The following is a 24,277-nucleotide window of genomic DNA, read 5'->3' as shown; positions in this document are numbered from 1 at the left end:
ACAATAAGCTAATGAACAGAGCATAATCATTCGGCTTCGAACAGGAAGGCTTGAGAAGTCACGTCTTTTCTGATATACGTGCCCAAGCACTACGTGCTATCGCCCCTCAAATTTAGTGAGAATAAAGCCATAGGCTCGCTCGGTCTATTGTGCATGCTTGAGCAGCTTTCACATTTATGTGTTTGCAATTCTTTTTCAAACAATAGGAAATTACAGACAGGCATTAAAATGTTCCAGGATTTCTGTTGCCTCCCTTGTGCAGCTCATTTCCAAGGCTCTGCGGTTGCCTTGGAAACTGGGAAAGGTGGAGGGCTTGCTTCAGCCTGGGAGCCGGCTGCAGAGCTGCAGGCAGAGGTTTGGCTGCAGGGGGGCACTTGGGCGTTCCTCTGCACGGGCACTGCAATCATAGGAGGGGGGCATTTTGACTTTTATTTGCAATTCTGAACACCCTGGTGAAGCCAGACAGCCAGACAGAAAAATGCAATAGGGAAGTGTTGCATCTATTTAAATGCCCTTGACGGCTGAGATCTTTTGCAGTGTTTTTTTTTTTTTTTTTTTGCCTAAAGGTAGGGTTCTAAACTGACATTTAAAGAATTGACATTTCATTTGGGTGTTTGTGGATGCTCAGCACTGCTACAGAGGAGGGAACTTATTAGGCACATAAATGTGAACCTCACTTTAGGAACTCGTTTTTAAAACCTGGGGCTACACCCGCCCAAAACCAGCGAGGACCTACAAAGAAACCAGTGCTATAGCATCTATGAATTCAGTATTTTCCTTCTAGAAGCTCGAAATCCTTAATGGAATAACAGCTAAGCTCTAGGAAGCCACTGTGTGCACGTGGGAAGAAGGCATGCCGGGGAGCGTCCAGGTACCTTCAGGTGGAGAATCAGAATGCTTAAAGCTGTTGCTTTGCAGATTGCCAAGAATACCTCAGCACCCCAAAAAATCTCTTAAATGATTGTGTGAATCCCCCAGAGGAGCCAGGAGGGGCAGCTCTATTGTGGTTTCACCAGTAGTGAGAGGATGTAGCAGCCTACTGCTGCCTGGAAGGGCAGGCTGTGCCCCTGCACAGCACAGAGAAATGCATATGCACGAGTTGGGTGAGCAGTAACAAAGACTGCCTGTGGGTAAGTGTTGCAGAAATGTGTCAGTGGCAACTACAACAGCCAGGAGAGAAAGAAGGCAGAATTCTAGGAAAGTTGATGAAAGGATCTCAGTGCTAGCACAATTCTGGATCTTTTGTGGTCGCAAAAGCAGTAGTACGTAATTCCACGTGTAACCAAGCGTAAGCCAGTCCATGGCGATGACATTTCCTGGCAGCTGAGGTTTCTGCAGTGTGAAAGTAAAAGAGCCATGGTTTGGTTGCACGTCAACTCACCGGAGCAAACCGAAGGCCACTTTTGAAAAATACCCAAAGTATTTTTCCAAGGTCACAGCAGCCAAATGCAGGGCAGAGGAAATGTTAATGATTTACCGCCTTAATTATTAGCAGCTCACATTTGCAAAACTCCCCTGGTTTTCATAGCTGTTATCATTTTAATGTGACATTACAGTGCGCTGTGGCGCTGGGACCAGTAAACCATCGATCTGATGTTACTGGTGAAATGCCGCAGTCCCAATCCTCTCTGCAGATTCACAGAATTGTTGGGGCTGGGAGGTACCTCTGGAGATCAAAGCCTATACTTAGCCCAACGGGGTCAACTAGAGTGAGGTTGGACGGGGCTGTGTTCAGTCAGGCTTTGAGTATCTCCAAGAACAGAGGCTTCACGACATCTTGAGGTCTCTTCCAACCTAGAAATTCTGTGTGGTTCTGTGATCTTTGGGCAGCCTGTAGTAGTGCTTGACACCAAAAACCATATTTCCTATGTCGAAGTGGAGCTTCCTACACTCCAGTTTGTGCCCACTGCCCCTCCTCCTGCCATGGGGCAGCACTGGGAGCAGCCTGGCTCTGTCCCTGCACCCTCCTGTCGGGTATTTGCACACACCAAGACTCCCCTCAGCCTTCCCCAGGACAACCAGCCCCAGCCCGCCACCCGCCCAGGTGAGGCAAGGCCCCGCCCCCTGCCTCATGCCACGCCCCCCTGCGCTCCCATTGGCTGCCCGCGATAACCCACCGCCCTGTAACCCACACGACGTCACTCCGGGGGGCGGGGCCTGAGCGGGGGCTTTAAAGGCGGGCGCGGGGCGCGGCCGCCGCAGCCCGGGCGGGAGGGAGGCGACGGCGGAGGGAGGGAGGCTGCGGCGGGGCGGCGGCACCACCACCACCGGCACCATGCGTGAGATCGTGCACATCCAGGCCGGGCAGTGCGGCAACCAGATCGGCGCCAAGGTACCGCCCGCGCCCCCCGGGGGCTGCCCCACCGCTGGGATCCGTCCCCGGTAGCCCCCGGCAGCGGGGCTGGGTCCCCAGGCATGCAGACAATGGGAGGGCATCGGGGCGGCGTTGTGCTCGCTCATTAACTGCGCTGCTGCTAATGAAGCTGCTGTAGGAGCTCGTCCCGGTGCGGGTCGCGCCCAGGCAGCTGGCCGAGCAGGCTGGGGAGGGGTGGGGGCTGCACGGGCTGCGCTGGCGGCGTGATTGGCAGCGGGCAGCTGCAGGGGGAGCTGCCATTTTGCGGAATTTGGCTTTGCAGTTCTGGGAGGTGATCAGCGACGAGCACGGCATCGACCCCACCGGCAGCTACCACGGGGACAGCGACCTGCAGCTGGAGAGGATCAACGTCTACTACAATGAAGCTGCGGGTAAGGCAACCCGCCCTGCTTCCGCAGGCACCCCGAAATAAACCGGGCAGGGATGGCAGCTGGTGTGTTACAGCTGGAAACATTCCTGAGCGAGCTGTCATCCACCACCGACTGTAAGGAGCTTTGTTCTCAGCAGCTCTGATAGCGCCGTGCTTCTGATTGATACAGGGGGTCTCTCTAGGGAATCCTTTAGGGGCTGGGGGCAGCCCAGCGGTGCCTTCATTGCACTGGCTGCTGCCTGTAGGGTCGTAACACCAACACCATTTCCTCCTGCAGGTAACAAGTATGTCCCCCGTGCCATCCTGGTGGACCTGGAGCCTGGCACAATGGACTCCGTGCGCTCCGGTCCCTTTGGGCAGATCTTCCGACCAGACAACTTTGTCTTTGGTGAGTAAATGCAGTGCAGCTCTCGCAGAGCATGAGCAATCATTTCACAAAAGCTTAGTGCAAGTGTGTGAGTGACTGGGGTGGGGCTGGATCCCAGTAGTCCAGTCGGGTTGGGAGTGAGAGATGAGCCCCCTGGGGCAGGAGAAGACACATATCAGCTCCTTACAGCTCACTAACATGGCACCTTGCTCCTGGTCTGCCTGCAGGACAGAGTGGGGCTGGCAACAACTGGGCCAAGGGGCACTACACCGAAGGTGCTGAGCTGGTGGACTCTGTGCTGGACGTGGTGAGGAAGGAGTCGGAGAGCTGCGACTGCCTGCAGGGCTTCCAGCTGACCCACTCGCTGGGCGGCGGCACCGGCTCGGGCATGGGCACCCTGCTGATCAGCAAGATCCGCGAGGAGTACCCCGACCGCATCATGAACACCTTCAGCGTCATGCCCTCCCCCAAGGTGTCGGACACGGTGGTGGAGCCCTACAATGCCACCCTTTCTGTGCACCAGCTGGTGGAGAACACGGACGAGACCTACTGCATCGACAACGAGGCCCTGTACGACATCTGCTTCCGCACCCTGAAGCTGACCACTCCCACGTACGGGGACCTCAACCACCTGGTGTCGGCCACCATGAGCGGCGTGACCACCTGCCTCCGCTTCCCCGGCCAGCTGAACGCCGACCTGCGCAAGCTGGCGGTCAACATGGTGCCTTTCCCCCGGCTGCACTTCTTCATGCCGGGCTTCGCCCCCCTGACCAGCCGCGGCAGCCAGCAGTACCGCGCCCTGACGGTGCCCGAGCTCACCCAGCAGATGTTCGACTCCAAGAACATGATGGCCGCCTGCGACCCCCGCCACGGCCGCTACCTGACGGTGGCGGCCATCTTCCGCGGCCGCATGTCCATGAAGGAGGTGGACGAGCAAATGCTCAACGTGCAGAACAAGAACAGCAGCTACTTCGTGGAGTGGATCCCCAACAACGTCAAGACGGCCGTCTGCGACATCCCGCCGCGCGGCCTCAAGATGTCCGCCACCTTCATAGGCAACAGCACGGCCATCCAGGAGCTCTTCAAGAGGATCTCGGAGCAGTTCACGGCCATGTTCCGCCGCAAGGCTTTCTTGCACTGGTACACCGGCGAGGGCATGGACGAAATGGAGTTCACCGAGGCCGAGAGCAACATGAACGACCTGGTCTCAGAGTACCAGCAATACCAGGATGCCACTGCTGACGAGCAGGGTGAATTTGAAGAGGAGGGAGAAGAGGACGAGGCTTAAGTCCCCCGTTACCAAAAGAACTTCTGTAAAGCTGGCATGCATACTGAATGACTTTCTGATAGTGGTGGTAAAGCATGTTCTTTAGATGCTGTGTACCCGATTAACCTCTCAGCACTTGTAACTTTTGACAGATTTCTCAGTGTAACAGTTCTGAATCCAATTTATTACAATGTTTTTTGTCCTTTAATGTTAAAAGCACATAAAGGCATGTATTCTAGACTCTGTTTTCTGTCTTTCTTAACACCTCAATTGGGCACAGAACAAATTTTCAGTCAGTGTGTTTGAGAAGAATTAATTTTAAAGGCAGGTTAGAAATCTATCAGCATAAAGGTGCACTCTGATCCATGGAGGCTTACATATTCTCAAGATGTATGCTTCTCATGCAAATGTTTCCTGCTTTTTCTTACAGGAATCAAACCTATCTAACTTGAACATGGGAAGTCAACTAAACAGTGCAAGGACATATACATCTGACTTACTTTACAGTTTAGGTTACAATAAGAAATTTTCCACTTGTTTGTTGAACTCCTCTGCAAAGCGCAGGTGTAGATTATGCTTTCCTTCTGGCATCAGGAGCAATCTTAAAAAAGGGGGGAAAAGTACATATTGAGTATGTTGTACATTCTGGGAGCACAGGTAATTTAATGGTTTTTGTCTTTTTCCTTGTTCTTGGTTACCCAAGTCAAAAAATTAAGTAACACTGAAGTACTGTTCCCACGTATGTGTGGTTCAGTATGTCAACAAGCATACTATTTGCCCTACTTTTTTCAGGATAAGCTATGCTTAAAACCATTTTTTGACCCAGTTTCTAGGAACGTTTTTAGTGGTCTGTGAAGACTGACATTCTGAAAATCAGATGAGAAATTTGTCTTCTAAAGATATGTCAAGCACCGAAGCTGCTTTGCCTCTTTCAGAGAACGCTGGCTGTCCTAGACAGGGAATGCGCTGAACAGGCTGCTACAGAAACAGATTTCGTGACACCGTTCAAACTTGGTTGGCATTTGAATTTTCTCATCTTTCTGCTAAAGACAAATTCAAAACTAATGCCATCCATTCATCTTTTAAAGTAGGAAGGGATGTCAAATTCTGCAGCAGAATTTTAACTTAAGGTACAAAAAATGTTTAGAAGGAGAACCTGAAATCTTTAGGCTCTTAACGCTGATAGGAGTGAATGGGAAAAATCTTGTACCTTTGGTATATACTTCTTACAAACCCAGAAAGAAGTGTTAAATTCTTTGTTCTACCACTGACTAAGCTGTTTTAACAGAGCTAAGGACATTCTTGATTGATACTTTGTTGCCTTTATAACATCTAAGTCCTACTACAGTGAGGGCAATCGTTCTTTTAGTGGTGATAAAATTCTGCTTTTTTCATCAGAAAGCAGTAGTAGGAACCTACCCAGTTCTTCTACCACTTCTGCCTGAATTTCATTGTCTCTTTCTTCAAAGACAAAGCAATGTACAGATGTACAATCCTACACCACTATGAATGGTTTTTGCTACTGCTGTTAAGCCTAATACGACCAAACTCTTAACCATACAGTGCAAAAACAGGATGATAGCACCTATGACAGAAGTAAACAATGCTACAAATAGCAAATCCTTTTCTACTTTACAATTCAGAGAAAAAAAACAAGGCAGGAAAAGCAGATGTTCAGAGTGTTACTGGAATTTAAGGTCTTTCTGCTTAACAATGGAAGGTCTCCTCTTCGGTGCAACAAGAAAAAAGGGGGAGGTTTGCCTAAGTATTTTCTGCGTATTTCTGAGAATATCACCGTTAGTTCTATTTCTTATCTGGTACATACACATACGGGAGAACACTTCAGCACAAAGACATGAAGAACAGCATTATGTTTTTATCATATAGCAACTTCTAATGCTTTCTTTTGTGTCTTTTCTTCCAAAGAAGCTATCTGATCCTTGTCTAGTTTTTATTATGACATGCCTTAGCACCTTGAGTGCTTTTGAGCTCAGTGGAATCTAACAGAGTAACAAGTCTTATAAGCATGGCACATGTGGGCGTTACTAGCTGGCAGACATTGGAGAAAAAAGATGCTTGCGTGTGATTGTTGGAAAGGTCTCTTGTTCTTTTCTTTCCCATGGAATGATACCTTTTTATGAATGGCAGAGTTGACTTTGAGGTAAATGTATCACTCAGTTTTTCACAGAGATGACACCAATGACGGATTCCTACACTCTATTCACAAAAATGCATTCACTTCTCCTAATTCTTCTCTCTAATGCTAATCAGCACTGTCTGTTATTGAGTAGTAATAGAATTCTTGAATTCATGTGCAAATATATGAAGAAAATTCAGCTGGTAGAATCCCAGCTTTCTATGGGAAGCATTCCAGGTTTTCAAAAAGGAGCAGATGTTGCCTTGAGACTTTTTGTTTATGGAGTAATATCTGAGCATAGTTGTACAATTTGTCATTTAACTTCTCTGAAATACACTAATAATTCCTGACACAGTTTAAAAACAAATCTTTGAGGTGGTAGTTCACATCAACAATAAAGAGCAAAGATCAGTGTCCTCTGTTCCTCTCCAATAACCAGTACTCTTGTCCCATTCATAGCATCTAATTCACTGCCCCACTGAATGGGACAGAAATTAGGTATTTCACAATATAAGGAATGTGATGGCCATAACAGAGAAAACAAATTTGCTTATTTCAGTAAGTATTAGTGGATCTGCGTGAGAAGTAGGAAGAGAAAGAGGACCTTATGTGGCTTCTGGAGAACAACAGGAAGGCGCTTACTGAAGTACTGATCTTTCTTTGTTTCTTATTTTACATATAACAAGAAAGGTCCAGCTACACTGTTTGCATCATAAGCTGCTAGGGAAATTTAGAATAGTTCCATCTGTGACAGAGAATACTTGCCCAAATGCATTTTTTTTAACTTTTTTTTTTTTTTTTTTTTTTTTTAACTTTGTGGATTTGAACTTCCTTTCTTCAACGATGGTTTAGAAACACTCCATCACAAAACTTACCGGGAGCCTTTGATGTGCTTCTGAATGTATTCTGCATGATAGCGTGGAACCAAAGGGTCTTTCTCACCATGAATTATAAACGTGGGGCATTTAATGAGAGGCAGCAACTCTTGGCAGATATTACCTAGGGAGAAAATAAATGAAGGTTACACTTCATGTTAAAACAGTGTGAAAGACTGAAACTGCTTCTGTAAAGGACTGTGAAAACTCAGATTCTAGCTGTTTGTTGCCTCGCCCTCTGGATAGCATGCAATTATTTCACAGAATCATATAAATAGGGCTATAACATTTCTTTCACTAAAGTACTATGCGAGTACTGAAATTTGCTTAATTAATGAATATTAACAGAAGTGGATAGAGCAAATGAATTTAATCGTCCCATGTCCCTAGGCGCGCTCTCTCTCTCTTTTTTTTTTTTTTTCTTTTTCTTTTTTATTTTAGCATCTTACTGCCTTCATGCTACATTTTCTTATCCTGGCTATCTGTTTCCAAGACTTGCTACTTTTATCAACAAGTTAACCTAGGTTGTACTTCTGCCTGTTCCACCCACCAAACCCCTCGCTGTCAGCAATAAATAACCATTTAATACAAATTATACTAAAACTATTCAAAGGTTACTCTTCCTGCCCACTCAATTTTACAGAACCTCAATAATAATTTTATACTTACTAGTCTTAAATCTCAGTAGAAGTAATTTTAATGCTTTTCATTAGAGACTTTTCTATTTTTCCCCTTTTCTTTTTTACCTCATCACATAGTGCCACAGTTTCCATACTCTTTGGCTAGCTTCCCACGCTCCTGCAAGGGAATCTATGTGCAAAGCATACTTGATGTGTTTTATGTTCCATTTATCCTTGAGATAGCTTTATGTCCCATTTGCAGTTTTCTCCTTGCAGTTACCAACAGCTGCACAGTTAATATTTGTGTGCACATGTCTTCCCTAGCTCTTAAGTCATTCATGGTTTCATAGAGTTTTTCCAATTGTTTGGTTATTTACCTTCTCTTAGTTTGCAGTTATAACCCTTAAATATTTTCATTTAGAACTTTGTACTCGTGGTTATCAAATACTTGCACAAATGTTGACTGTGTTTCAGAACAACTAACAAACAAATTTAAGTTATTTACCGAAGGCCACAGTTGGCAGTCAAACTAGGAAATAAAACTGTTCCATTCTATAACCACTAGGTTATGTTTACTCTAATAACAAATAACAGCAAGAAGAACTTTGAATTTTGCAGCTTTATGAGCTTAGTCAGTATTGATAAATGTTGGTACCCTCTAAAAGTTCATTTCTTGTACAAGTTCATACTAGAAGCTGTTAGGGCAAATAATCTGTTCTTTAAAAGGAACTTGAGTTGTTGACGAACAAAAGTTTCGTTGTCCTTTTATCTCCGATTTGTTTTTCTCCTCTAATGGCTTTTACTAACCCCTTTGCTTGTATTCACCACAAATAGCCTTTTCTGCAGTGTTACTTAACTTTAATTCAAAGGTCTGCTTGTATTCTAAGTCACTGTTCCCAAGTTAATCATGGAAAAATTGCAGTCTGATGGTAGCTAATCATTTTCAGCAAATGTTAGTCTTCCCTCAAGATCTGACCCAGTTACAGCATCTGGATAATTCAGCTCCTTGTTACATGTTACCGGGTGGCTTCCATTTCACAGTTGCTCCACCTCATAGAGTTTGACGCGTGTGCAGACAGTAAGAGGATGCTACAGCCAGTGTTTCATTGGCTTGGGCTTTGGACTTAAGAATAAACAAGTTTTAGGGAGATACGTTCTAGAAAGGATAAAATGAAATGATATCACAGTTCGTTACAACTCTCTACGGAGAGAAATTCTAGCACCATGTTGCTGATGCATGGGGAATCTTTATGAAAAAATGTGAAAAAATATTTTTCCCTTTAGTACCTGCTGTCTGTTAATGTATATCATCTCCCGTCTTTCATTATGAGAGCTGCAGGAAAATATATTTAAGAGAATTACAGACTTCTTGTTTTATATACTATGTATTTCAGCTTTGTCAAACTGAAGGGTATCTTCCCATGAATTAAAACAGAACTGCCGGTTACTATTCATGGTACCCTTGGTTGCAAAGGCTATGTAGAGTAATTGGAGAAGTCTTCAGAGAAAAACATTCAATAGTGATTATACTGCTTGGTTTAACTATTTTTGGATTTGAAATGCCCAAGCTGTGACAATACTATTTTTTAAGTATTTTGTTGGTTCTGAGTTCTGAAAATCTGAACTTTTTTCTTTTTGTACTCATCATACGGTACTAGTTTGAAAAAGTGCTTCAGCTACTGCTCGCACAAACTCAGATGAACACACCTCGCTTCTGGGGTATCCTAATGTCACCAAGATGCAGTGCATAGATGCTCAGAAAGTAGAGGAGAAAAACAAAAGCAATAATTTAATCATGTAGTTTTGTGGTGGAGCAAGAGAAGGGACTCATCACCTAACTATTCCCATAAATGCTTTCTCCTCCTGTACCTTGCTGGTTCTGTGAACCATCTAAAAAGTAATTGCTTTATTCATAAGTGTGAGTCAGGCACAGCTTTTAAAGCCATATGCAGAGGCCTTCCTTTCCCGGCTGCCAGGAATACTGCTAGATTTTTATCCAGAACTGTCTGCTACTATAATTGCTTCAGATTAACACCGTAAATGCCTTACCATCTGATTTTTCAGCAAAGCTGGATATTCCATCCACCCAAGCCTCACAGGTTTTTGCAAAGTATTCATGTCCATACATTTCTTCCAGTGGTTTCTTAACCTTTTCACTCCATTTTGAAACATCTCGGATACCTATATAAAATAACATTGAAGTACGTTAGGACCTTTCCTGATAAAACCCAGCACTGTCAACATCCAATACGAGTAACTTTTCAAAGACGACTGCAGATACGAACTTAAAACCTGAAATTGCATTCAATGGTTTTAAATTATTCTTAGCACGGAAAGGGTATAAAAAAGGAGTAGTTTTATTATCTCCGCTGCAATCTTTCCGAGTTACAAAAGACTATCTTATTATGTTCCCATGGGGGAAAATTATATATATGTAGAAGAACACAGTCCTACAATTTCTGTTTTTTCCTTTTTTTGAGGGCACTCAGAAGAAGAGCTCAAGGAGGTACCTTGTGTACCTTGTAGTAATCTCGTGTATGAAAAGGGGACTATTTTTGTAACACTGTACCAGAGCTAGCAGTTCTTTTTTAAATCCTTTAGCCTTTTGCTTTGGTTTATGGATGGAAGTTCTTCCATGGCTTTTACCAGTATTCAGAGGAAGGAAGCTCTTACTAAGGCATTCCAGCAGGCTGACATCATGGTACATTTGCCATAGTCTTAGAAAAAAACAAGCAGCTCTACTTAGTAGAGCCCCATGACTCATGGCATACTGGCTACAGTTGTACAAATAATCTGACATTCTAGTTATTTGTCAGGTTTACCTATTTTTCCCCTAAAATTTTATATATAGCTCACAAACTAGATATCCACAAAGGTGACTTTCACTAAACTGTGTTTCAGAAGTGCAGCTTTTCATCAAGAAAGTTCAAAACAACATTGACAAACCAGAGAATGGAAAATAGACCTAAAAAGTACTGAATCATCCAACAGTAATATATGCCAGTAGCAAAGCTTTTAATTGGTTTCAGATGGGAAATAAGGAAAGAAAGGACTTTGCAGTTAATTAACAAGCAGAACCTGTCCAGCCAAATGAGCGAGGTAGTACTGATTGAAAGTGTTGTTTTGAAACAACATCTGATTGGTAACCACCAGGAAATGAGTGTGATCATCCTGGGCTAGCTGTCACTGAACAGCTGTTTCCCTTACAGAATTTACTGTTTTTATCCATGCAGCCATCATTACTTTAAAAAGATAGGAAGAAGAAAGCCAAACCTTAAAAGGACATAGATACCAAAAGAACACCTTTCTCTCTTACCAAACCCTGTGTTGTAGGTGAGGTGCACTGACGGGCTTTGTGGAAGGCTGGCAATGCTACTTCAGGAGCTCTGTCACCCAGAGAGAGATGTTGAAAGCACCAGTCCACAAAAAGGCCAAAAGTCAGCACAGTTGCAGGCACTAACTGCAGTCCTTCTAAAGTAAGACTTATTTTTTCTATCGGCTCATTCTGACTGATGTGTATTTTGTAATTAGTATGTAATAAAACCTCTGTACATATAAAAGCCTGTAAAGAACTGAAGTAGCACTTTTACAGAGCTTAAAAAAAAAAACAACAAAACAAAACAAAAAGCAAACAAACAAACAAAAAAACAAACTACTGCTACCACCAATGATAATGAAAATGCTTTAATACAGGTGATGTAAGTACACATGTACAATACATACATGAGTAATTTAGCTGAAGCCAAACAGATTCCACAGCTGGTATAAATCAAACACCAATCACTTCAATTAAATGACAGTCAGTTACATTTGTTGAGAGGCTGTGTAGTTAACTCTTTATTTTTAATTTCAGAAGTAAATAAGGTTGATTTCTGAGTTTGCTAGCACTGTTTGCTGTTTTGTTTTAGAGTAGCAAATGGTCAGATTTTATTTTACTTGAGTGTAATAATGATCAGAAATATGGAGTTTGTTTATTTTGGAAAGGTTTTGTAACCACAGTAATTAACTTGAAAGGAATGCAAATTAGAAAGGCATCTTGGGATGTTTACTTGAATGATTCATTTGCTTCCTTTGCTCAAATGGTAAGTTATGAGGTTGTTTTCTTACTGACCACGTACTATATAGACGCTAGAGGCAAAAGCCGTTACATGCTAGTCTAATGATTTTCTGTGGAATTTGTCTAAGTGTTGTGCAAGATGTCAGAAAGTAAATCAAATGTGGGGTCAGTAGGATTATTTTTAGTTTATTTTTAGGAATTTGTTAAAGCAACAAAATTCTTACCTTCTGAAATCTACTGGCAAGCTATTATAACTTATGCTTTTTAGCAGCTGTTGATGAGGGCTTCTTAATCCCACTATATTATCCTCAGAGTAATGGCTGGGCAATTTCTTCCTATGATTTTAATCTATCCCTATAGTTAGCAACTTGGTAAATTTTGTGTCTTGTTTTTTTTTATGTCTTCAATTGCATCTCTGCTTAGCTGTAGCGTAACTGAAATCCTTAGATTAAGATGAAATGAGAATAATTCATTTAGGATATGATATTCCCCTACCCACTCCATTTATACATACCATTATAAATTCTCACGTCCTCTTGAGTAACGCTAGCATTTGCTCCCCAGACAACCAACTTGTGGATAAGAGCTGGATACTTTGCGGCTGCGATGAGTGCTGTAATACCACCGTCACTCCATCCCAGCAAAGAGAACTTCTTGAATTTCAGTGCCTTGATTTGTACAAGAAAGTTATATGAAAAATATCAGTTGGCTTTACTGGTAAATATCAAGCATTTTTTGAAAACTGTCTGTACAGATCTAGACACAACACTGCATAGTTGAGCTATCGTTAGCTTACAGCTAGCTAGAAAATATAGATTTTCCCTCTATACAAAAAAAAAAAAAAAAACAAAACCAAAAACAAACAAACAAACAAAAACAACATGGAAAGGTCAAATATTTGGAAAACAAGTTTTACCTGCCCTTCCATATTTTCATGGCTGTTTAAGGAAACAAACATTAGTTATATTAGATTTCTGCCACATTTAAGAAGCCCTCATGAAATTAAGAAATGTTTATTTAGAATGGATAGTAAAGACCTTTTCAGTAAGCCTGACAGTATCAAGAATGTGTGGATTCTCTTTGTGTAAAGTTGGCAAAGACTCTCACAGTGTGGGATGGTATGTAATCCAAGACCCAGATGAATTTAAGAATTTTAAGATTTAAAATAATGGAATCCAGTGATCTAATTTACTGATGCTAGCTGTTTGCTTTTTTCTTTATTAAAGTAAAAGAAAAAAGGGAAACAATCCACTGAGTAATGACCAAAATATGCTTAATGTGTTTGCTACAGGATTGTATTGAATTTAGGTGCCTAAGCCACATTTTCTGAATCATACAACTGAAGAACTCATGAATTCATGATGAACTAATTTTAAGTTCTAGTTCATCATGAATTCCAGTTCAAAGCACTGTTGTTGCAACACCTCCTTCTCATAAAGGAAGGCTCAAAGCAAAAAAAAGTCAACCAAAACCTTAACTCATTCTGACTTGTACACTGCTTTTCACTTAGAATTCAAAATTCTCGTTTGCTCACATATCCAAGATCTGTGGTAGAGGGCAACAGCAGTAACAGGAGGGAGGATTTTGTGTATATGATGTTCGGTGGGCAAAAGGTGAAGAAGATAAAGGCACTAAGGAACACATTCACCATTTTTACCAGAATGATATTTAGTGGTTAAGAAGTATTTGATGTTTTGCATGTAGGAGTCTGAGTTTGTGAACTCTTTAGCAAAGAAGCATAATCAAGGGTTTCAAAGTTGTTGTTTTTTATGTTTTTTTTTCTTTTTTTTCTTTTTCAAAAATCACATCTTTTTAGATGACATCAATGAAGATATTGTAATTGTGAAGGAAAAAGAGCAAGTTAGTTCATCAAGGGGTTTTGGTGCTCAGTGTTTTGCTGTTGGAAGTCCAGTCTTGCTTTCTTTGGACAGAAGAAAGCAAAAACACTGGAAATCAGAGGAACAAAAGAACTACACAGAGAGGAAAAAGTAGTTTATAATCTGGAATCTTACTCTTGCTTGTAAACTTGAAGCTCAAGTGAGGCATAGCCTTATCAGTTGAGCTGACACTTGACAAACTTCTATTGCTCTCATGCTTTTCTGGTTTTGGCCCCTTCCTCGCTACTACATGTAGGTTTACTGTAGTGTTGGTCAATACTCAATTTCACCCAACTAAGCCATAATTAGCAAACAGAAAAGAAATAAGGTAGGGTAAAGAAAAGGACACATTAGGTACGATCTGACAGGAAGAAAAGGGAGCCTGGAATTTTAGTAGCCAATCACAAGTTGACCTTGGCCTGCTCAAAAATTAGTTATCTGTGATCAACTTTAAGTATTGTTCTGCTGAAGTGTTACTGGTGTCTTGGCAAGTTCCAGGAGTTGGCAGCAGTGCTTATAAAGCTAATGTTTTTTTGTTGCTGCTGTTCTCCTAGCACCAACAGCAAATCATGAATCTCAGAGTTGGCTGATGGGTGGAATAGATTTTTTTTTTTTTCTCTGTCTTAAGTTATTTGCCAGTGCTTCAGCTGAGATACAGAAGCTGAAATAGAGAAGCTCCAGTTCTGTATTTCTCTCATTAACTAGCCATTATCTCTATGTGTTCTTTGGGTTGTCTCAGGATTCCTTCCAGCATGAGGAATTTAACTTATCCTTTGTGCCTTTCAAAAAAAAACCAACAATATGATGTAACAGATATTTTGGATATGGCGTGCATGTTTGTTTGCTTTAATCTTGAACTACTTACAGCACAGGCTTCTACTTAATATTGGCAGTAACCTGAGAGCTGGTTTCAGCTCCTTGATTCCATGGGTGATTTTGTGCTCTCTTTACCCAATAGGGGAATAATATCTCCTTTGAAATCACCTCCTCCATCAAGGTCTGTGTGAAATGCAATTGAGAGATCATGTGTGCTGTGACAAAAATAATTTATAACAGTGCCATGTAATATCACTCTGTACCATATACTTTCATTGGATCACTGGAAGTATTCCATAAGTAAGGGCTGCAGTTGATTTACCAGAACTGGGAGAAGCTCAAACCCATACTTTCATTTGGACAGTAGATCTTCAGAATAAGTACCTCTTAAATATCAATAGTATTTCCATAATGATAATTTTTAATGCTGTGGGCCTTTGCAAGGCTATTCTTACAGACTGGGATGGAGCACAGCAAAGTAGGCTTATTGTGTTATACTCCTTTCATTTCACACAAATTCCTCGACAGAACCCACACAGTGATATACAGCTCTGTCATCTGCATCAAGGTGCAAAATACTCTTCAGAATTTCAGCTTTTGTTATTTTGTCAAAACCTTGCAGCAGCCACAGCTCCAGCAGAGGCACCAGAATCTGGAAGAGCCTAGAATCAAGGTTCTGAAGGCCCACCTATACAGATGGATTTTCTGTCTGTGTCCATGCAAAGCATATACCATCATAAAGCCCTCTGCAGGAGTTATGACTTTTTTTTTTTTTTTCTCTGGAAATCCTAGTTGGGATGATTCCTTCAGATTTGTGCTATCCTTTATATGCTAGGCTAAAATAGAATCAAGTTACCCATGCTTGGGAAGACTTTAATCATTTGTTGTTATATGCTCACATCAACGAACAGCTTCAAAAATAACAGGATGCCACATCTCATCTGCTTTGGCAGCTTTAAAGATTGGTAGGCTGCTGTCCTGTTTGCACACTGCATGGTTACATGCTTTTTGAGGACAGCTTTGTTTTTTGTTTGGCATCTGTTGGTATTTAAACAGAGGCAGGAAAGGGGGTTACAACCATTTAAACAAAAACTTTGTCACCTATCCATGGGAGCAGCTTTATTTTCTTTGTTAGTGTAGCAGAAGAAATTGGTGACTTACTGTGCAGAGAGATTGCTTCTACGGTTAGAGGGCACAATTGTATCTTAATCCCGATTCTGCTGTCAGACTGATTTTGTTTCACCATGCAGAATACGGCTGCATTTCCAGTTTCATATGGTTCTGTAAGGTTACTGTTTGTTACAGAAATACATTTGGATTCACTGTCTGAATCTTGTCTCATATTTTCGGAATTTTAATGTTCTGCCAACTTTCTTAACATGGCCAAAGAAACTGTATAGCTTAATGTAACAAAGCCCAAATATTAGGTAAAACTAAACCGGAGAATAGTATTAGCACTTAGAAGATGGAATAAAAGCAGAATTTAGGAATAAATATTTCTCCATCCCATAGGATTTTTTATTTCAGCTTTAGGTCATATTCTTCATAATAACAATAGCTCTGTTATTAAGAGCTGTTACGATCACAGGAACCCTCCAATTTCCCACAAAATTTATTTCAGTAATAGGCTGGAAAATGCAAAGTGTCAGCTTAGTTTTCAGAATCAGATGTTTCTTGCGATGGATTGCTCAAGGCAAAATGCCAAGATTCTATTAGCTAGAAACATTTCTAAGAACCTTTCACTACTGTAATCCCTTCCAGTCAAATCACTTGGCATAGGCTTTGTTTTTATATATATAGTTCACCTAAATTTACATGGTTCTTGGCTGTAAACCTCTAAGGGCAGGGTTCTGGAATAAAAATGTATTGCTTTATAATTAATCCCCACTGCTGAACCTCTGTGTATATTGCAGAAGAAATGGAAGAAGAAAATATTTTCCAGAACAGTGTGTGTTTGCCCAGTTTTAAGCCTTCGTTTGTGCGTTCTTTTGCATAACTTGCTATCTGCTGGAAACAACACATAACAATAGGAAAACAGATTTTAAATATATATGGAGAAATAATAAAATCTGAGAAGAGATTTACCTGCATAAGATCTACAGCATCTTTTGCATCCCTCTCAAAGAAATCTGGAGGAAAGTCTCGGGATGGAGGGATGGACTGGCCATATCCCCGAGGATCCCAAGCAACGATTGTGAAAAGTTGCTTATTCATAGACTTAAGTTGTGGTCCAAAATCTGTTTGACCACTCCCTGGAAAACCATAATTTTTCAATTAAAGTAACCACCATAATACTTCTATAGCATGCATGTATTGTATCTTAATTCTAAAAAAGAGGCTATCCATCAACTGAAGTGCACTTAATTTGTAACTACATTTGTAACTAATATTTGTATATTGTAACTAAGCATTGCAACTCTCAGAAAGTGCCATAATAAAAATATTTTAAAAGTATCTGTGGTGCACTGAGAGCAAACTATTTCTAGTAGGTATGTAAGCTTACCAAAACTGTGCTCTGCCTGGATACTCTGAAAGAGTACCTTAAACTGATTTACCTGGAATTAACAGGGGTAAGGGCATATTTTTAACAGATTTAAAGCAGTAGCATGATCACTGCTGTTCATCTGGCCAGCACAGAGGAAACTGTGGACAGGGAGGAATATACTGACTCTATCTCCTAAATTGTGATCTAGGTAAAAAGCATTGTGAGAGACAGTTCTCATTTGATGAAACACTTCAATAAAACTATACAACTATGGGTGCTTGAAACTGAGCTTTAAATACTTGTCCTGAGGTGAGAACAGGGACACAGAAACCAGAGAATTCTAACTTCTGATTTTTCTAAGATGTTTGTTGCCAAAAAAAAGTCAAATAGATGTTTTTTTTTCTGATGCAGAACTGTTTCTTTTATTGATTTTTTTTGGTCTGACTTTCAAAAGATTTTTTTTTTTTTTAAATGAAGTACTCCAGTCTAAAAAATGCTACTGCACTAAGCTATCTATGAATGCTAGGAGGAAGGTAAGAAGACTGCAATTTTTTTTTTTTCATTTGGATTATGGTCATGTGGTAACAGTATTGCACTACTTGATTAAAATCTGTTCAGCTCTAATATAAAATATTCGAAGGATGAAAACTGAGTATCAAGTTGGTTATTTATCATTATATTAAAATGGTTGTGCAAGGGCTAAATGCACTGCAAAAATCCAGGGGGAAGAAAAGCTTGTGTTAATTTCAAAGTATTGTTATCAAAAGCATTGATCTCAATGGACAGATATTGTGTAGCTAGCAGAACCTGCTGTCCGACTCTAAATGTCATGGAGAGTTTTAAAGATGTTGCCCTCAATAACCAAAACATGAAAACGCATTTTTAAGCAAAAAATAAGTATCAACCAGGCCTTTTTCACTATGATAATAAACTGAAGTGCGGTATTAAGCCTATTAATTCAATTGGAATACACCTGATTTCTAAAAACCAAATGCATCCATCAGTTGTGTAACAAATACAGCTGACCGGATTCTTCCCTCCCTCCCCTCCCACCCCCATTACTTTGCACCTTCTGTAGCTATTTGCCACTTGTACTGGACGCTCACTTTGCACAGTCAAATCCAGAAGGTGTGAGTGACTATGAAATAAATTCAGAACCAATACCTCTATGTTTTTATATAAGGTGCCTGGTGAGATAAATAGTCTTTAAAAACAGTTAACTGGTTGCAGTAACTCTACATTTCCCTATCTTTTGTATGTGTGGCAATTTTATCTTTCAACAGCAATGCTCCATAATCAGGTGCTGAACACAGTACAAAATAGTTGTGTATGTTCTAGCCTGAATGGTAAATGAGGTGGTTGCTCTACAAAGATAAGACAGTCTCCAGACCTAGCATTCCGGGAAGCAGGAGAACTGCATGGCTTCCTTCTCCCGTCTGCTGATAATGCAAGTTGACTCCATTCACTTGGATTTTGGCAGATGTTATGGAAGTACTAGGGAAGGGAAGAGAAAAAGGAGAACATTCAGACAGCTAATTCTCATTACTACGTGGACATTAAAGGAATATAGAATAATTACTTTTTTTAGACACAAAAGACAATACAAAAAAATTTAAATAGGTCACTAGCCCTTTCACAGATGCACAGAAGACTAAATACAAAACTTGACAGGAGCACAGATGTATTCAGTATGTGATCACTGTATAACGTTTGCACTTATATTTCACAAATACAGTTAAATGAATTAAAATAAAGGAAAGGAAAAAAACAACCGTGCAGCAAGGGGAATACAAATACATCTTTACTTGGCTAAAGAAATGTGGTGAAAGAGATATATTACAGAGGAGAAACCTCCTGCTGCTACAGAGTAACTTTTGAAATGGCTGGTGTTCACTTTATTACTACTGAACTGTACTTCTCTATCTGCCAAAGAAACCACAAATTATTGTTACAGTTCCTGATGTAGGAGGCCTACATGAGAAACACCTTGCAGGGAGATGAGGGTGATATTTCTGCCACCGTAATACTTAACTGGAAAATACTGCATGACCAAACATCCCTACCCACTGAAGAAGTATTCTAAATGGAAAAATGTGAACTGGCGAGATTACAGGGACTGACCACACAGGACATCACCCTAAAATGCTTGCATTAACCTTTTACTGCGAAGCAAGATGTGCAAATGCAGTTAACCTGAGATACCGCTTCTAGATACAAATACCCAGTGAGAATGTTAGAAGTAGCATATATTGGAGGTATTGTCTGAACAGTATAAATGACTGCATCTGATCTCCCAAGCAAGTTTGTTCCCAAATGGTTGTGAGATGTCTTTTCACCAACATAACTCATTTTAATTAGAGGTAGTAATGTATGAATTTTGCCATTTGGTTGCCTAATGCTTAACCTTAATTCCCTGCACTTCTCAGTCTATGTAGATTAGTCTTCCCCCATGAATTCAATCAATATGAACTTCACATGCCTACTTACAGAAATGCTGCTTCCCACTGTTACATGTAACAATTTAACTTTAAGTCCACATACCACACCTGATACAGCTATATACTTCACAATGTATACTCTGAACGTAGCATTCAGATATACCTTCTCCCCTTTGAATATGAGTTTTGCCTTTTTCTAAAAGAGGATGTTTTGTTATCTTTTCCTTAATATACCATCTTATAATTTGTGATTCAACTGGTTATTTTATCACAGTTCTCACCATAAAAAGTGAATACCTTGCTCTTAATGATTGTTATAGAAATCTGATTTATTTTTTTGCTTCTGATTATTAATTGCCAAAAGCAGGTCCAGATCCAGACAAAGCAGAAATATTCATTGCTCTATTACCATTTTTTAAAAAAGTAACCAATATGTGGTCTTCATAGCCAAGGGGTATATATTCTAATTTCATGATTCAAATAGTGGTAGATTTTTTTCCCCAGCTCTACCCTTTTACCTTTTTCAGGATTAATTATTAACATTGGGAGCTCAGGAATTTTGCTGAGCTTGTGAGGCACAGTTCTTGGATCTCGCTTCAGTCCAATGAAATTTGGCAGTTTCACATACAGTGTACTTTCAATACTTTATATACATATTTGTATGAGAAACTGTCCTGGAAGAGGCTATTCCTGAAAGACTTAGTCTTCCCCACAGTAAGCTCCTGTGAGTCTGAAATCACATCAGTATGGTTGTCACCGTGATGACCTCACTTCTGCAATTTTTTTAGTAAAGAGTGCATTGTTGGGCATCATCATGTTTGTGGAAGCAATGGTGAAAAACGAAAGCAAACAGAGAAGAAAACCAAACCACGCTGTAACTGAATGAGCGGTGTCAGAGCCTGTAGCCCCACGTTCAGCAATGCAGGAGGGCTGCAGAGCCTGCAGGTTTTGCAAGGTGCACCACGCTGCACCTCATGCTCTGTAGGAACACACCTGGGTCTGGATGCCACCCTTCTGTTCCAGCTGGGCTGGAATGCAACTCGGTCTTTATTTGTGTGTAGGGGAAAAAATGGTGTCATGTCTCTTCTCCTTAACAGGCTTTGCAGAGTAAGCAGCATTACTTGGCTGTTAATCCTTCTCCTCGCCCTTCTTTCGTGCTACCTGCAGGACAGCCGGTGCCCGCAGGTGCTAGGGGCGCGTTTTGCATTGCATCCTGCGCTGCCATGCAGGGGGAAAGCGGATCGCAGAGGGGAGGCGAGGCTGCGGAGAAGGGGCTGCGGTGCAGAAAAAGCAGCTAAGGGCTCTTCCCAGCCGAACAAGCCCCCCCAGCGACCTGCAGCAGCCCTTTCCTTAGAGTGACACCAGCGTCCCTATTGTCACCCCCCCGCTTTGCTAAACCACCTCTCCCACCACCACCAGGACTGCCACCCACCCCTGCCTGTCAAACACCACCTTCACCAAACCCTTCTGCTCTCGGCCACCGAGCCGTGGGGCAGGAGGCGGCTGTGTTTTATTTATTTTTTTACCCGTAGGAGGCGGCCGGTCCCCGGGGCGTGAGCGGCACGGAGCGGGGGGACAGCGGCAGCAGCAGCGCCCGCAGCGCCCTGGCGGCGCCCGGCACCGCCATTTTGGGTCCCCGCTCCGCCTCCCTCCCTCCCTTCCCCTTGGCCGCAATGGCGGCGGCGCCTGCTGGCTGTGGGGGGGAATGGCGGCGGGGGCTGTGAGGAGCTGAGGCAGGCTTGGGGCAGAGCCACGACCTCCTGGTTTCCTCAAGGCAGCTCCAGCTCGCTGGGAGCTCAGTGGCTGCCCCCAGAGTGGGTGATAATGTCAGCCTGCTCTCCCCCTCTGCTTGGGTTGGGGCAACGAGTCTCTCAGGTGAACGGCAGCCATAGCAAAGGCGGGTGCATAAAGGGATTAACTCAACTCTCTGAGCATACTGGTTCGGTTTATCCCCTGAGCAGATCAAACCATTTAAGATTAAGGTCTTTAGGATAGCTAATTACGAGCAATCCATCATCGGGACAAGCTGCCTTCACTCTTGCCCAGTGACACGTACGAGCCCCTACAGTTTCCTTCCATGTTCAGAGCCTCATTTTTGCTCTATGAGTATCAGTATCCACACTTCTGGTGGGAAATGACCAGAGGTAGCAGCTGATTATTTTGAGTTGAGGAAAAATAGGTATCTTGGTCTTTTGCTACACTATTTTTTCTGAAATTTGCAGCTCCCTCACATCAAAAGGTGTTTCTCTTCATGGAGCTTCAAAGGGAAAGGTCTCAAACTTTTTTTTTTTTTTTTTTGTATCCAACTTCACCCCTATTGAAATACCTTTCAATCTCTAATCTTACATATCCTCCACCTGCTGCCGCTTAAGGAGATACAACAGCTTCTTAGAGCCTGTGGTGAAGAAATGAGGGATAAGGTAGAAAGAATTCATCATAATGATGTAGAGGGAGAAAAGAGGTAATTAGAAAGGTAAATCCAGGACCCCTCAACAGATGAGAGAGAAGAGAGTTGAGGTCTGTGTACCACTTAGGAAAAGGATTGGGAATGGCCTCAAGTTGTGCCAGGGAAGGTTTAGGTTGGAAATTAGGAGACATTTCTTCTCAGAAAGAGCGGTCAGGCATTGGGACGGGTTGCCTAGGGAGGTGGTGGAGTCACTGTCCCTGGGGGTGTTCAAGGAAAGGTTGGACCTGGTGCTTGGGGACATGGTTTAGTGGGTGACTTTGGTAGTAGGGTGATGGTTGGACCAGATGATCTTGGGGTCTTTTCCAACCTTTAGGATTCTATGTGTTAACCCCATTGTCAGTGTGATGAAAGCTGAGTAGCCCTTTGCAATCGGGCTGTGCTGATAGTGCTGCATGGATTAGTTCCTTATGAAAATGAACAGCATTGACAAGGGTCGCATGAATCAAATACCTTTTCCCCACCTGCAGGAATTTTCACAAACTTCTTGTGAGGGACAGAAGTGCAGGACAGCGAGCTTTTTCAATATCCCTATTAAATTGCAAGGACAGAGTATCCTTCTGGCTCTTGGTTGGATAGACAATATATATGTACAATTCCTGTACTTCCTTGGGAAGCCCTCATGGCTGCTCCACAGCCATGTTTATGACCATGTCTATTGTGTTTCTGGCTTGACCCTGTTGCTTCCACATTGTTAGGGACTCGCAGCTGCCATCCATCACCTCGTTTTGGGGGGTGGTTGTAGGATGGGGCCCCGGCTAGTGAGGACCCTGCCCTGAAAGCTGTGTTACTGTGCTGAGTTCCTGGCTCCCAGCCACTCAGGGAGCACCTGGCCCTTGTTGTGCACTGATGTATTTAATCTGGAAATAAGGTGTTTTTCACCCTTTCTCCCCCATGTCTGCTAAGCAGCTGCTGCAGACATGTTCCTTGCTGCAGACTGGGTTCTTGTGTCTGTGTACACATAGATTGATTGTTGCTTCTTTCATTTTAGCTACTTTTTTATTTTTTCATTTTTAGCTACTTATTTAGTCAAATATCCTGCTGTTTTCATTCCTGGTCTGGCACTCAGCTACCTGTGCTTCTCAGACAATGTTTTTGCCTCAGGACAAAACCTTGCTGCTCCAGCTCCCCGAAGAGGTAAGACTTGGATGGTGAATTTCCAAATTCAGAGCAAAGATGTGAAAATGCTGTTGTTTCTATCATTCTGTGTTGAGCTTTCAAACAAGGAAGACTGTGTGGATGTGGAAACACTTTTAAAGCTATGTAGGTGTGGGGTGTGTGGAGAAGCAATGTCTTTTTAGTAGCAGGAGGCCTTGTTAGTTAGAGTACTAGCCAAGTTCAAAATAATTTGATGTATATTCCTGAATACCTTGGCCTTAAATGAAGAAACTAAGACAGATGTGCATTTAAAAATTGGTGTTTTGCTTATGTTTGCCTGCATCTTTGTTGTGCTAGTAAGGGATAGTCGTCCGTCAGCTTAAGCAGCATCTGCATGCCTTTTATTTGTTTGTGAAGAACTGCGTTAGAAATATAAAGTGCCCAAATGCTTCAACTGTGAGGAGGTCTCATAATTTCTGAGTTGAATATGATCTACATCCTATAAATCTATGCAAAGTCTCGGTATGATTTTTATTCAGATCCAGGGCATTTTAATTGCACAGATCTGAGATGGCTCCTGATATTATAGTACAAAAGCAGCAACCGCTTCCCCCTTGCAGGGGACGAAGGTAATGTTTAGAAGATCGTTCTTGTTACGTTTGTGGAAGAGATATGAATCTCTTTGTATTAATAACTCGTGAACTCAGTGACCCAGATATCCCTTCTCATGCTGCGTTTAGCTCTCTCAACTTGAGGTATGTGTGTGATGCACAGGAATTGCAACCTGTGGTTCAAAACCTAAGCAGTATTACTTACTGGCTTGCTAAGGTGATTACTGTGGATTTTTGTCTCAAACAACTCTCATCAAGAATCTCTGAGCTCTGTAAGCTTTAATGCTTATTATCCGATCGCATCTAAGTTCTGGCAGAAGTTAGTGTCAGTACCACAGAGATGAGGAAACTGCTAAAGAGATAAAAGGCAATAACCTACATATCGTAGCAAATGAGTGGGAGAGGGGAGGGAAACCCAGCA

General features: G+C 42.0%; 2 protein-coding genes across 2 annotated transcripts; one reads left to right on the top strand and one right to left on the bottom strand.

Moving 5' to 3' along the window:
- Window positions 1-2,268: 2,268 nt before the first annotated feature.
- On the top strand, window positions 2,269-4,616 carry LOC116485542 (tubulin beta-1 chain). Its single transcript, XM_032181018.1, has 4 exons — window positions 2,269-2,332; window positions 2,637-2,745; window positions 3,022-3,132; window positions 3,339-4,616. Exons 1-4 carry the CDS (start codon window positions 2,276-2,278, stop codon window positions 4,397-4,399), a joined length of 1,338 nt encoding a protein of 445 aa, XP_032036909.1. The 5' UTR covers window positions 2,269-2,275; the 3' UTR covers window positions 4,400-4,616.
- On the bottom strand, window positions 4,542-21,310 carry BPHL (biphenyl hydrolase like). The gene is made up of 7 exons (XM_032181020.1): window positions 21,210-21,310; window positions 18,636-18,739; window positions 16,846-17,012; window positions 12,582-12,735; window positions 10,060-10,191; window positions 7,391-7,514; window positions 4,542-4,979 (listed from the first exon to the last, which is right to left on the bottom strand). Exons 1-7 carry the CDS (start codon window positions 21,308-21,310, stop codon window positions 4,892-4,894), a joined length of 870 nt encoding a protein of 289 aa, XP_032036911.1. The 3' UTR covers window positions 4,542-4,891.
- Window positions 21,311-24,277: the final 2,967 nt, after the last annotated feature.

The sequence above is a fragment of the Aythya fuligula genome, chromosome 2 (assembly GCF_009819795.1).
Source record: "Aythya fuligula isolate bAytFul2 chromosome 2, bAytFul2.pri, whole genome shotgun sequence".
In the NCBI taxonomy this organism is placed as follows: Eukaryota; Metazoa; Chordata; class Aves; order Anseriformes; family Anatidae; genus Aythya; species Aythya fuligula.
The sequence above is the reverse complement of the archived record's forward strand: the minus strand, read 5'-3'. Positions and strand labels throughout refer to the sequence as shown.

What these genes read in the sequence shown, in the direction of transcription:
- LOC116485542 (XM_032181018.1), top strand. Translation starts at nt 2,276, where the DNA reads ATGCGTGAGATCGTGCACATCCAGGCCGGGCAGTGCGGCAACCAGATC. An exon ending in GCAACCAGATCGGCGCCAAG is followed by an intron (nt 2,333 to 2,636) that starts GTACCGCCCGCG and finishes TTGGCTTTGCAG; the next exon opens with TTCTGGGAGGTGATCAGCGA. An exon ending in CTACTACAATGAAGCTGCGG is followed by an intron (nt 2,746 to 3,021) that starts GTAAGGCAACCC and finishes TTCCTCCTGCAG; the next exon opens with GTAACAAGTATGTCCCCCGT.
- BPHL (XM_032181020.1), bottom strand. Translation starts at nt 21,310, where the DNA reads ATGGCGGTGCCGGGCGCCGCCAGGGCGCTGCGGGCGCTGCTGCTGCCG. An exon ending in GGACCGGCCGCCTCCTACGG is followed by an intron (nt 18,740 to 21,209) that starts GTAAAAAAATAA and finishes TCCCTTCCCTAG; the next exon opens with TACTTCCATAACATCTGCCA. An exon ending in CCTGCTTCCCGGAATGCTAG is followed by an intron (nt 17,013 to 18,635) that starts GTCTGGAGACTG and finishes ATGGTTTTCCAG; the next exon opens with GGAGTGGTCAAACAGATTTT.